The sequence below is a fragment of the Gambusia affinis genome, linkage group LG12 (genome assembly GCF_019740435.1).
Source record: "Gambusia affinis linkage group LG12, SWU_Gaff_1.0, whole genome shotgun sequence".
NCBI classification, from domain to species: domain Eukaryota; kingdom Metazoa; phylum Chordata; class Actinopteri; order Cyprinodontiformes; family Poeciliidae; genus Gambusia; species Gambusia affinis.
This window is the reverse complement of record NC_057879.1, coordinates 6,190,511-6,205,118: the sequence shown is the minus strand read 5'-3', so window position 1 is coordinate 6,205,118 and position 14,608 is coordinate 6,190,511. Positions and strand designations below refer to the sequence as shown.

The 14,608-nt window shown below is 38.9% G+C and overlaps 1 protein-coding gene across 2 annotated transcripts in view; it reads left to right on the top strand.

The window, feature by feature from the left end:
- Nucleotides 1–14,608, top strand: part of col15a1b (collagen, type XV, alpha 1b) — a 52,065-nt gene continuing 37,457 nt past the window's right edge. Inside the window, exons 1-2 of one of the 2 annotated variants that reach the window (XM_044133249.1) lie at nucleotides 1–214; nucleotides 1,258–1,322. In XM_044133249.1, coding sequence (XP_043989184.1) covers nucleotides 1,295–1,322 — 28 coding nt within the window. In that variant the 5' untranslated portion in view covers nucleotides 1–214; nucleotides 1,258–1,294. Of the gene's footprint in view, nucleotides 215–880; nucleotides 991–1,257; nucleotides 1,323–14,608 lie in introns of those variants that run through there. The other variant, XM_044133248.1, reaches the window with a different exon arrangement.

Below are 14,608 nucleotides of genomic sequence, written 5' to 3'. Positions count from 1 at the left end.
TGTAAATAAACATTCAATGCAAATGAAAGAATGGTTCAAATGTTAATAAAATAGTGTTCCCATAAATCAGAGTGGGATTTTAAAGTTGTTTCTAAATGGCAGAAGACCATTTTGGTTTTGGTACCCGACAGATTAGCAGATAGCTTTAGCCTCCGGGACCATCTAATCCACATTCACATAAAAAAGAAAATGCAAAGACTGATCTCTACTGCAGGTAGGATAAATTACTTTTTACTAGATTTTTACTTCAAAACCCCAAACCATCCTTTTTAATATCTATAGAACGCAGTTTGCACAAATTACTGAGTTTGTCTTGGTCCAGCTGTTTCACCAAAGTAAAGATAAAATGAGCCCTTTTAAGACAAAGTTGGGAAAGTCATTGTTTTCCCTGTGGTCATGGATGATCAATAACTGGTTGAATACACAATGAAGTTGGGGATTAGGTTACCAAGACAAAATCTGTCCATTAGAGCTACCAAACAGTAAGGTCGACCCTAATTTTTACTTTAACGCATTAATTTTTCTTAACATTAGGATTCACCAAACTTTTCCTTACCTAAGTCAATGGATGTTTAAACAAGTAAAGACAACAAAGAAAGTTACAGCAATAAGTTTCAATCACCAAAAGTTTACATGATATAATCTCAAACGGCCATAAAATGATCTAAAGCAGAAGGTTAGGAGAAAGGGTCTACTGAGCGTGTTGAAGAAATACAGGGGGGGTGATTTTTTTTTTTTAAGACTCAGATTTCCCTAGTCCATGGTTCCTGGGAGTCACTCTGCTCCAAACTGAGAGAGTCTTTGTGCAGAGAGAGAGAAAGAGAGGAGGAGAGAGAGAGAGAGAGAGAGAGAGAGAGAGGTTGCAGTGAGACTTCAGGTCTGCACGAACAGAGGGAGCACAGAGTTTGCCGCACTTTCATCACACACATGTAGCTGGAATTGCCTGCCAAAGCAGCATTTTTGTGTTTTACTCTGCAAAATGTGTCAAGGGTAAGAAGACATCCTTTGTTTTTTATTGTAAGGCGTGTGAGGTTCTTCAGTGTAACGACTTTAAGAAAGTTTTTGTATGGCTACAACACTTCAGAACCCTCTTGGGATTATTAGCGTATTTTGATTTGTATGCGTCAGTTTCAATCGCAGCCCACGAAAAGCCACTTCGAATCAAGAACATTGACTTTTCCTTTGGTTTTGGTGTTTTAAATTTACCTTGAAGTATAACCCCAACCCTCATGGTGTGTGTCTGCTGCATCTCCACAGGTGGCCTCCTGCCCTTCTTCTCGCCCTGCTGTGCAGGATGGTTGCAGCCCAGCAGCTCATGGAGGGTGAGTTTCCTGCCACTTCTTCTTTCTTTACATCATCTCTCTACATCAGCAAGTGCCTAAGTGGAAAATTAGCGGGTGCGTGAAATGTTACTCCTTACGCTGACGATCTTTGATGTACGTCAGCGAATGTAGGAAATGCTCTCTCCGTTTTGAAAGCGTATCAGCTGTAACAAATGTGTGAGGAGATTATTCATGGTTCACAGATTATTAAACTGATTGATCCTTGGTTGATTGTGGTGGTTGACGTTTGGAGAAGAAGTAGAAAATATAAGAGTCTTCTCCCTTTCATTCAAAACTTTTGTTTGTGTTGACTTGTGACATGTTCATTTTAAATTGTAATTGAATGAATAAAAATAAAAAATACAAATAAAAAGCTTGTATAAGAAAAAAAATTGTACAGCGACAGATTAAAATTTATCTTAAATTTCTTTTCCAAGAATCCATGGACATCTTCATTAGCTTGTTAGCTCTATTCTCATTGCTAACTAGCATATTTTACTATGACTTGTTAAAAAGTTATTTTTAATCTCCATAAAGTGTCTTTTAAAGGCTGTCTAAGCAAGAATCCCACTGAAATCAGCAGAAAATCTACTTCCAGGCGATAACACTGATTGTTAAAGTGCAGGGTTTTTTTTTTTCTTTTCTGTTTGTTAAATTGACAGGGGTAAGGTTCCAATAATTCTTGCCCTTGAGTAACAATCTTCTCACACTTCCATAATAATATCAGTGATATAACTCACCACTGTGTGTTGAGTGATCATTCAGTGGCCCCCTACCGTCCCTCCACCCTATACTGTGGTGCTCCTCTTCTACAGATCCGCGGGAGAGTGATAGTTTGTTTGTTTGGCCATGGGCCTTCTTTCCTCTAATCTCCTTTGTCTTATTTGTGTGCATGGGTGCGTGTGTTCGTGTGTGTGTGTGTGTCTCCCGTGGGGTAGCTGGAAGTGGCAGACAAGGCAAACACTACACCAGGGTGGGAGGTGAAGTGTTTGGCTCGTAAGCTAACGCCGTTCGGAGTTACCCCCTTTTTACTGCGCTGCTGTTTGTGTCACTTCAAACCAAGCTATGAAGTGACAAAAACAATTCATTGTAATATAATGTTTGTAATTGAAAGATCAGCAAAAAAAAGTAGCTAGCATGGTTGCTGAGCACAAGAGTAAACAATTCTCACTGGCTTTCTTGCAGCCACAATTGCTGGCAGAGCTGGTAAAGTTAGATAACTTTATAATGTAAATTTGACTTTATAAGCCTGTAAGATCACTTCAAATCTCAATGAACACACCTTCAGGAAACACTACAGATTACACTTGTCATTCACATCATACAAGCGGTCAGGTTCTCCACCTTGGATTTTCAGAACCAAAGAGATGGTGCATAACTAACTGATCGATATGCAGAAGACGTGCATTGGAAATGTAACTTATATTTGCCATAACTCTCTTTCTGAAGACGGTCCAAACACATTCAGTGCTTTAAATGGAACTAATGGGTTTGCACGTAATCCCTGCATTAAAGAACTTTTATGGCAAACGGTTTGGTTTTTCCCACCACCACCAACTAAGAAACATCTGTTGATTTGCTGATGACCAATATTGCCTTTTGAAGGATGAAGAAAGTTTTCTAGATGTTGGTAATGGCTCCGTACTGATTCAGACGAATATCCAGCCTAGATTCTCGGTCATCCAGGACATAGCAATTCAGACTCCTTCTGTAGAAACAGGCCTGTCACAATAAGCAATAAATCAATCAGTCACCTGGTAAATTAAAATGAGCTCAGTCATTTTCATCTGCATGATTTATCGTTTTTTCTCTTGTCTCTTTCTACCAAAAACTGGATGGTAAAATTCTTCAGTCTGGTGTTTTGGGCTCAACTAGACCCTTTTTTGAAGGATAATTTTGTTGGCCAAGACTTCACAATTCATTTTATTTATTGTTCTGTTTATTTATTTTGGATATTTGAAATGTCTTCCAGTTCCGGTGTTAGATGTTCATTAGAATTTAAAGTTTATTAACCTTTCTGAAAAGGTTTTTGCCATTACCGTTGTATTGCTTGATCTTGAAACAACAATGTCATCGTTTATTGCAGTGACGTCTGGGACAATTTATCGTCCAGTAAAATGAGTTATTGTGACAGGCTTACGTAGAAAGCATCTGAACCTGTTCAGAAAAAAAGAGGGTTCCACTTAAGTACTTGAGATTTATTCACATGTGCAGGCAGGAATAGTTTTCTTCATTGCCTGAGCTCGACAACCTGCTTAAAGAAACTCATTGTTACCTTGTGACTTGCAAATCATGAGTTCGATCCAGAAAAGTCATTCGAAACCACAGAGAAGGTTCATCATCATCATAATAATAATAATAACCAGTAAATCACTGGAGCCTCAAACAACTGATGCCGCATCATCAAAAGACGAGTTTAGATTTTAGCGTTTGAAACTGTTTCTCTGCGATTCTCTCCATCCTTGTTTCAAATATCATGTTTTCGTTATGAAAGACTTCAGTTTATCTGTGGGGAGGCAACAAAAAAAAGATTAGAGGGATGGAGATGATTGAGTATTGTATGCCTCACAAAATTAGTCATTGTATTAAATTTATTGTTCTTTACAGCATTGCTTATCCATACACAGGTGAAGGCGACAGAATGTTAATTTAATATGCACAGATTCTGCCATTGTAAGGATTTGGTTTTTTCTGTGTGTTTATTTAGGTTTCCATGTCGTCTTGTCTACTCTTGATTGTTCCCAACTGTGTCTCGTTCCTTGATTACCCTCTGTGTACTTAATCCCACCTGTGTTCATTGTTCCTCGTCGGGTCCTTGTCATACCGTCTGGTTAACGTCTCTTACTGCCGTCCATTGAGGTTCCAGCTGCTACCAGTTTTTTTGAGCCTTAGCCTTCTGCTCTTTATCTGTCCTGCCTGGACTTTGGATTGTTTTTTTTTTTTCTGAATTCATCATTAAATCATCTTTTACTCATTTTGTACCTGGGTCTGCCTCACCACCTCACACCGCACCTCATGACCGCCATTCCTGCAACGGTGGAGAGTAATGCGTTACCAGAAGTTTAGACGTAGTCAAAGCCTTGAAACTGTTTGCATGCAGCGTACGAAAAGTCTAGTGGTTTTAAAAAATGTAAAATGACGGCCACTAAAAATGTCACTGTCAATTTCCTTTACCACTTTGGCAACTTTGAGATGTTCAGCAGAGTTAAATCTAGCTCAAGAATAAAAGTTTCTCTTATGTTTTGACATTCAAAAGTTAGAGAATGCTACTAGATGACATAGCCGCTTGAATTTCCTTTCAATTTGGTATTATTTATTTAAACTTTTCCTTTTTCATAGTTTGTGATCATCCTTTTTTTTTCTTTTAAAAATCAACTTAAAATGTTTGGGTATTTGATCATTTAAAGTGTCTTGTTTGCACTGTTTCTTTAACTATCCAGGGTTTTTATTGTAACTCTGGATGTTATTCGTCCTCTCTTCTTGGTAGAAAGAGCAGAGATCGTTTGAGTGTGTAGATCTCTGGCTGGGCTTGGGCTTTTTGCATATGGCACAGATGCTCCGCATACATGAGCTTTCCAAAAACGTATAAGTTTCCTCGCTTTATCTATTTATCATTGTCCTTATTAACTAATCGTGTCAAAGTTTGCATCATTCATCTCAGTGAAGCCAGTTCACACAGACTCCTAGTAGAGTGAGGATCCAAAAAGGCCCTGCTCTGGTGCGATCTGCAGCCTAATGACTGCTGGAGAAATGTTTCATGACTGGGCAAGAAAACCATTAAATTATTTGGAGACGACGATAAAAGACATGTTAGTCCAAAAGCTTCAGTTTAATCTCCAATCAACAGCTGGATGTTTTACCCACAATCCCACGTTAGAACATTTCTGAAAATCCGTGACCTAAAATTTGTGAACTATTCTTAAAAGTTGAGTCTGAAAACTAATACATTTGAATTTACTCTGATCATTTAGCAAAGGAGAGCGTCTAAAAATCCAGCCAGAATTACGCCAAATCTTCGCTCATGACAACAACAAACATTTCCTTGGGTTAAAATGTGCTAAGGAAGATTTACTAAGCTTTCGTGTAACTTTATTGGTAAAATTTGGAAGTTATAATTTTGACCTACCGTAAAACTTCATTTAATACTAGGCCTATTAAATTTATACTTAATTTTATGCACAAATTAAAACTTGTGCAACCAGTTCTTGTTGAAGGAATGTGTATGGTATCACCCTGCCATGAACAAAAGAACACTGCAAAAACACAAACGTTTTTGTGCTCTAACTTCTAGCCCAAACATCTCGGTACACTTGAAATAAAACAAAATTAACTCGTAGGTAACTTTTCAGCAAGATGCAAGAGCTTATTTTTAGTCAGCAATTCCTTAATATTGATTAAAGAATCTGCTAGTTTCATTGACAGATTATTTCACTGATAGCAAGACAATTTTCCCATGTTGTAAGTGAAACGATTTGCCAATTGAACTAGCATTTTTTCATCAATATTGAGGAATTATTTACTTAAAGCAAGCTCCTAAATCTTGCTGAACACTCAGTTGTGAGTTAGTTTTGTCTTATTTCAAGTGCACTAAGATATTTGCACTTTAACCAAAATTATTTGGTTAAAATGTAGTGTTTTCATTACATAGACTGGGCAGCTTTTAACGAAACAATCAGGAAACGTGCTTTCGCGTGAACAGATGTACATTTTCTCTGATTCGTACCTTAAATGTCGCTTCTTCTGAAACCTGTGGCATGATTTGGGCCGAGAGCGGAATTTTAATATTTGGGTTTTTCGACGCGTCTGGCTTCACTCTTGATCTCCGTCTTAAGAGAACAGAGAGGAAACCCTTTTGTCTGGATGTAGGCACCTTCACTTTCTATTTACAGTCGGTTGAGTTGCTCTGAATGGATTTCGTGTTTAGCCGATACAACTGATTCTAAGGTGAGCCCAGCAGGCATCTGTTTTGGCCCCTGTACAGTAAGGGGAAAAAAACCCAATTATTCTTCCTGCAAAGTATTTCACTGCTGTTAGTGTTCCTTTGGATCAAGGCAGCAGTTACATTTTCTCCTTCTCTCCGCCAACCTTGTTTGGTCTCTGATGTCGCAGGAAGAGAAACCCCTCTAAGCTCCCTTCAGCGTTTTACGACTGAGTAACCTGGCAGACGACCGTTTCATAGAGTTACATGGAAGAAACCTTCACCAAAAAATCCTCAGCGTACCGAACACCCACACTGCGATGCCGTTCAGTCTGGAATGCGCTCATTCGTCCAAACCCACTTTGGTTTGAACACGTTTCGACACAATGGGTCAACTGTAAGAGGTGTCCTTGCTTTATGGGGAACAACGTATAACTCAATGTGACGTGAAAACAGAAAGTCATTTTCTCTCTCTCTCTCTGGAAGGAAGAAAATAAAGTCTCTTTTTGTGTTGCTGCTCTCCTTCATACTTTCCATGACGTGATCCCCCGTAGAGATCGCGGAGTTCTCCAGCTACTAGCATTCAGGGGAAACCGCTGTGCACCTGGGGTGAAAATAAAAACGATGCTAGTGAAAACCATCGTCGTTTATTGGCTGACCTAATTGTGTTATGAAGACAGCCGCTTTGAAATGTTATCGAAGCACAGCAAACGCCACCGGTGATGCTAGTGGTTGTCTGTTTTTGTTTGTCTGTGCTGTTTCCATGGTTTCCTTCTGAAGAGTTGTGTATGAATCGTCATCAGTGGGAACGCCTTCGCTGCTCTCGATGCTTCAGCAAAGACGGCCTCGCAGCAACTTTAAGCCTTTAAAATATTCTTTAATTGTTTGAAATAGTGCTTGTTCCGTTTGTGTGATGGGATCTGAGATTCACCTTTCTTGTGTAAACAACACATAAACAAGTTTCTTAGATGTGTCTCCCGCTTTTCTTACATTTTGATAAAGTGGGAATTTTTACACTCGTTTCATATTCACACATAAATATTTCAGATAATCAAAGAAATGTTAATACCAAACACAAATAACTGAAGTAAAAACCTGGATCAGCTTATGTTATTCCTTCTCATACTTCTACTGTGTTGGAAGTTGAATGGTACAATGTAATTGTAACTTGCCTTTCCAAATAAAAGATTAAATAAAATAAAAAACTGAAGTAAATATGAAAAAACCTTACAGTTCTAATTGTGATTTAGTTTATTTAAAGTAGAAAAACTATCCAAACCAAGCTAGCTCTATGTTAATCATGAATCAACTCATTAACCATAAACTCACTTCATCACTCTGTCTGAGAAAATTCAGGAACAGGCGAAGAAGATGGACAGCCTGAAAAGGCTCACGGGGAACTGCAGTGGCTGTCGTCCACAAATGAAGAACAAAAAAACAAGAAGCAGAGAGGAATCTTCCTAGGATTGGCTGGTCTACCAAAATTACTCCAACAACGCATCAATAAATCAGGAGGTCACCAAAAACAAACCCTACAAAAAAAAACATCTGAGGCACCGCAGGCCTCCCCTGACTCAGTTATGTTCAGCTCATAATTAAACATGTCTAGGCAAACATGGCGTCTGTGTAACATCCAAAGCCAGTGAAAAACAATACAGACGTAGCTCACATGAAACTCTCGATGATGCACAAAAACTTTGGTTCTTCTTTGGACTGGAGAAACAGCGGTCTTAACTTTGTGGAAGTTGTGCACCCGATGACGTCAGGCGTAAAACTAACACAGCCTTTGAGATGCAGAACGTCACACCGACAGCCAGACATGACGGTAGAGTTGCTCTAACTCTCCATCAAACGATCCTGAAGGAGAACGTTCCGGAATCGGTTTTTAAACTGCGAGGTGTGTTAGGGTGATGCAGCTGCACAGCGATCCAAAGCTCGGCAGCAAATCTGAATTATGCCAGATTTAATCAAATCGTGAGAAAAGATTCTTTACTGACTGAAGTTTTGATCAAACCCGCCTTTCACTCCTTTGTGCAACGTGATGATGGGAGTTGAAAATATCCTGCTGTTTTGTTCTAATCTGCCCAGATTTCACCAAGTGTCCTTTCAGAGAACTGGAAATTTTGAACGGTACAGGTGCATAATTTGATTGAGATTCAAAGCTGGAAAAGATGAGAATGCAGAGTGACTTTATTTCATTTTATATTATTTTTTAATAAGAATTATACAAATGTGTTTGACACCATTCCTTGTAAAGTCACACCAGCACTCCGCCAGGCGATCTCAGACTCATCATAAAGAGCCAAACGGCAAGTCATTACAGAGGGAAGGAAGTTTTCCTGGGAAAAACTGACTCGAAACGTTTTCCCTCGCGGTAGAAGGACGTTCACGAGAAAAACACTTCAGAGAATCTGTTTATGTTTGGTTGTAAGACGAGATGAGAGAGCGTCACGTTTTAATCCACTGAATGTTCAGGGAATTAAAATCAGATTAAAGTCAAATTTTGATTCATATTCCTATTGGCAATTTTAAAAAGAAATACCTACGTTGTTTTAGAAAAAGCTCTGCTGTGACATTCAGTCAGTTTTACACAAAGGGAAACACACACACACACATGGACTAGGAGGTGAGGAAAAGTAATAAATGGTTTTTGATTCGTGTTCATAAAATGAATCCGGAGCATTTTGCTGCAGATATGAGTTCCACCAAAATCAACTGGATAATCCTAAATATGATGTGGCGTTACTTTTAGGACTATTATGTCTATATATATTTTAAATTAAATCTCAGTATAAATGCTGCTGTTTGTGTGAACACCTTTAAGTTTTAAAGAACAAACATTATGAAGACAGACGGGTCAGATAAAGTCCTGTGGAATAAATTTGAGAATAATCCCTCGCATTGAACAGCTCATATTTCTTTTTATGTAGTAAACGACATGGTGTAGTTACAGTCTTGTGTTTTCTATCAAGTGTGCGTCGCCCTCTTTCCAGTCATAAACATTGTAAATACCGCGTCCTTAACCGACTGTCAACATTTCGCTGCAGTGTTATAAACTGAGCATTCATAAAACCTATCACTGAGCTACAGGAATGTAACGTGTTTAGCTAACAGGAATACTTAGTCTTTCTCTGTATATAAACAGATCCTATGCTGATTTAGTCAGTGTTCAGTCACCTGCGCGTGCCTTCAGTCCGCAGACAGGAAGGCGGCACAGCAGCGTGTGCGACACTCTACTTCCGGCTCTCAACAACAATGCGGCATTTTGTGGTTTCGTTCCTGTTGTGGTCAATAGATGGACGTCTGCCAGCGGGACTGTGGAACAAGCATGAGCTAATGTTTTCCTGCCACATTTCTGCAAAGGTTGCCTTTCATTGCCTCCCCACTCACCCACTTCCCGTTCCGAGGTTACGACACAAAATTACAATACGGAGCGCCGACGAGGAGAAACGGAGAATGGCGCAAAACGTTTGTGTTTATTGTTATTTCCTCGTGGGATTCCCACGCCATTTCACGGCCGTGGTTAAGGATGCATGTTCTGCGTGGCCTGAACGAAGCTTTTAACAACTTCGTTACAATTCGTGCCGGAGGAGGAGGAGAGGATGAAAAGGCTGATCAACTCCTAACAGCTGATCAAACATCACACAGCGCACAAACACACGCTGAGAGCTGCGGTGGAAGAATCCAGTGCCTGATGTGTGAAGGGAAAACGTAAATCAGTCAAAATGAATTTGTTTACAGCCGAGTTTAAAGCCACTTTAAATGATTGCACGTGTACACGGTGTTATATTATTGCATATCAAAAAGATTTATAGGATTAACAGGAACTCTTGTTCATTTGCAGATAAGAAGTAGTAAAAATATTTTTGCCGTAATCTTCATTTACATTGAAAGTGATTGTTTGCATTTTACTTGTGTGATTGTACGTGTACATACTTTTCAAATCTTAACATTAAGACTTTTTAGTCGGTTATAGTCAAATTAAAATATAGTATTCAAAACTATAGAGGTATTTTATGGCAGATGTAGGTGTAGCGGGCAGGATTTGTAAAAACCACTGACAGAAGGAAGGGAGGCAGGGAACAAGGGACACATGACAGGGAAAGGAGGAATAAAGGATATGATAAAGAAAAAAAAAGGAAGAGGAAGAAGGAAACTTCAAAGAAATGGCAAACACAATGAAGGAGAGACAAAGAGGAGGAATGAAGAAAAACAATGTCACAACGAAAAAAGGAAGCGAACATACAGGAAAGAAGAAAAGAAAGGAGCGAATGAATGAAGAAACAAAATATTAAAGGTAGAAAGGACAGAAGGAAGGCAAAAGAAACACAAAGACAGATAGAAGTGAAGGCTAACAAACAGAGGAAGAGAAACAAAGACCAGGAGTGAAGAAAGGACAGAAGTACACATAAAAGAAATGGAAGCAAGAATCCATTAATGGAGGAAGGAAAGGAGGCATAAATGTTTCCCAAATCCTTGAGGGGGAAAAGAATAGAAGAAGAAAAAGGAGAGACTGAGGAAGTGTGGAAGGAAGTAGAGGAGAAACAAAAGATTGACACAAGAGAGAAAGGAAGAACACATTTGCCCACTGAATCAGGAAATAAAATCTAAAACTGCTGATCACTTTCTAGATTTTAATTTTCATAATCCATTATATCTAGACTTGAAACATTTCCTGACCTTTGCCACCTGCACAGGAGCAGTGCGTGAAAACTTTTAATGAAATAAAGCGACAAGAATTCAACAGTGAGAGGATGAGGGACGTTTGGATGGCGAGGCCAGAGGCAGCAAACGCCGACACTTGATCTAATGGAAAACGTCTCTCAGCAGATGTCCGCTCCTGACCTCCCGCTGACTCCAAACACTGCCCTCATCCATTAGCATTAAGCAGTGGGCCTTACAGTGAGTCACTGAGTGCAACTGTGTCTGTATGGCAGCTGTGTGGGCCGAAGTCAGAAGTTCATTTGTTGGATTAGCTCAGTCGTTCGTTATTGTCTTGACGACGACAGTCTTTGCAGGCCAAAGTCATATCGTCATTTTCAGAGGAGCAGCCAAGAATTGCACTCTAGTAAAAGTAGCAATACGTCAACATATTGTTACTCTGATAAAAGTAGCATTACTTCAACATATTGTTACTCTGATAAAAGTAGCATTACTTCAACATATTGTTACTCTAATAAAAGTAGCAATACTTCAACATATTGTTACTCTAGTAAAAGTAGCATTACTTCAACATATTGTTACTCTAGTAAAAGTAGCATTACTTCAACATATTGTTACTCTAGTAAAAGTAGCAATACTTCAACATATTGTTACTCTAGTAAAAGTAGCAATACTTCAACATATTGTTACTCTAGTAAAAGTAACAATACTTCAACATATTGTTACTCTAGTAAAAGTAGCAATACTTCAACATATTGTTACTCTAGTAAAAGTAGCATTACTTCAACATATTGTTACTCTAGTAAAAGTAAAAAGTAGACAACTGAGAAATGACTAAACGTCTGTCAGCAGCTGCTGGATCAGTTATGTGTGGGTGGGCAGATCAGGGGTTTGAGTTAATGCCACCCTGGGGTCACACTCTTCCTATGATGACCTTTTGTGACGTTCACTTTTTTATTCTCACCATTTCCTCTTTTTTCTCTCTAATCCTTCCTGTTCTTTTGCCTCCGCTAGTCTTTCCAAATAAACTAAAAAGCTCCCTACAAAACGACTGACCCAGGAATGGAAATATGGTTTTTACTAAACTGCTCAGAGATTTTCTGTCAAATTTTCCCAACAAGCAATGCAGTCCTCGCCGGACGTTCACGGAGTTCTTGGGTGCTGCACTGTGTTATCAAGACATTATGTATTCCTGCAAATATTGAAAGCCATTTGTATTTTATCATTATTACGAACCAATAGCATAAATTAATGTCCTTTATGTCCGACCTTTGCCAAAAATGACTGTGTTTTTATCAGTTTTTTATCTTTTATCAGCCCTTCATCAAATTCCAGAGATTTACATTTCTAGCTGAAAGTGTTAAAAGATATCTAAAGCTCTTACTGAAATTAGTTCACATTTTTTTGTTTTGATCAATATTTGGCCTGATTTGGAACATCGTTTAGGCACCAAACTTTGGAGGAATATCGCTTTTTTAACCATAAACATTATTCGAGAAACGTGAAAAGAGATTATCCCTGAAAACTTCAAAGTATTTGTTTTAATACGTTTAGACAAAATGGCTGCTCTGTTATCAAACTTATTGTGTCATTATGAAAATTGGTTTTGAGATTGTTTTAAAATGTATTTCCCAAACGTCAGGACATTATGTAATACATGAATCTATGAGAACTTGTTAAAATTCATGTGCATTTGCTGCATCATAAAGATTTTTAATTCTTATCGGTGCTTCTAGATTATGTAATATGTACCTTAGAAAACATAATTTTACTTTTTTAAATCATAGTTTATTTACAGTCTATTTGGGACGTTTTTTTGGTTTTTTTTGTTTGTTTTTTTTTAGCTCTTATTGCCTCCATCCAGATGTTTTAACCGTCTTCAGTACAAGTTCATGAAGAACATAAACACTTGTGTCTCCAGTACAGAAACTTGTGGCGCTCCCTGTGTAATTTTCACTAAATCTGATTCCGCGTTCGCTAAGTGCACATAGAGGAAATGAGATGCGGTTGAGCCTTGAAATGGTCCACACCTCTGCTAGATTTGAAACTATTTTCTTTTTCCCAAGAAGTTGGTTGAAGGTTCTTGGAAGATGGTGGGAAATGTCTGCCTGCGTGCAAACGTGTGTGTGTGTGTGTGTGTGTGTGTGTGTGTGTGTGTGTGTGTGCACGTCTATTATCATCTGCCACATTCCACAGATACTCTGTCTGCCACCTGCTGTCCGAGACACAAAGGAGAATTGATCAAACAGTCAGATGCCGACCTTCTCCTACAGTCACCACTGAACCCAAACTGACGGCTCCAGTACCGCCTCTCAGGGATTGAGCCTTAACTTACAAGTCAGACAAGTTAAACTCTTAACATTTTGTTAGATATATACAAACAATTCATTTCAGCACATCTGACAAATGCAGGACTTTCCTGTAAGTTGAGATCGTAACTCTGATTCTGACTGATGCGGTGGTTAGCAGGAGTATTTCAACCTCATGTTTTCAACTAAAAACATCAATAAATGCTATTTGGATTTTTTTTTTTTTTTTAATGACAGGCCAACACAGAATAATGACAAACTGTGATGTGGAAGAAGAAAGAAAGCATGCCTACATCATAATGCGACCATGCGTCACCATGTTGATAGCAAATTTGTTTTCCGACCCCCCTCCCCCTGCGAGATTTTAGGTGAAAGCCAAAAAGTTCGGTGCTGAGCTCATGTGACGTAAAAGCTTTTTCCACAAACTTGCTCTCCAACAAACCTCTGAATCCTTCAGAAAACAGGTGGGTCCGTCCTGAGATGTAGTCAGAAATCATCTGATTACAAATTAGATCATTGCCAAATCCCGTTAGCATCATTTTACTCAGGAGCATCAGAGGTTGTTTTTTTTAAAGGTTTTATTGGCCTTAGTGGCCTTTATTTGACAGTGAATTGACAGGAGAGAGGGTATTGAGAGAAGGGGGAAGACATGCGGCAAAAGTCACCAGGCTGGGAATCGAACCTGCGACGGCCGCGTCAAAGGACTAAAGCCTCCGTATGTGGGTGGGCTTAACCCCTATCACAGTTAAGGGGGTTTGACTACATGATCTCCCCAAAATCTTTCAGATTTGTATTTGTAATCTCTGCTTCTTTTCAATTTTCTATTTTGTGCTGCCATTTTGGTATCATAAAAAAAAAAAATCTAAATAAAGTATTTGTAGAGAACAACTTCAACAGAACACTGTTGTTATTTTTTTCTTTTTTAGGTTTTTTGGGTTTTTTTTTTAATGCTATCTGGTGCGGTTGGACTGTCTTGGCCAGTCGTTTAAAATATTGTTCACAAATTTTCTCGATTCGAAAACAGCTCGGGAGGAAGGATAGCTGGAGGAAGGAGGAAGAAATCTCAGAGAAAACAGAGTGGCAACACAGGCTTCATTGACCCAAGTGTGAGAACAGGCCGCCTCTGTTAACCTGTGCACGCCACCCTGCAGTCAGAGGACTGGCCCACATGGTCTGTCCAGCCAACCTGGGCTGACGTGAGACATGCACAACAACACAGAGATCGAAACACAGCAAACACATGTCTTAATCACGGGTTTTCTCCACTCTTAAAATAGCAGAAACAATTTTAGGAAAACTCATTTCTGTCAAATAAAATCCTCAGAGTCGTATTTAGTTCTTCAAAAATAAATCCTCGCGATAGAAAGCTAATGAAAAAAACATAATTTTCACTTGAG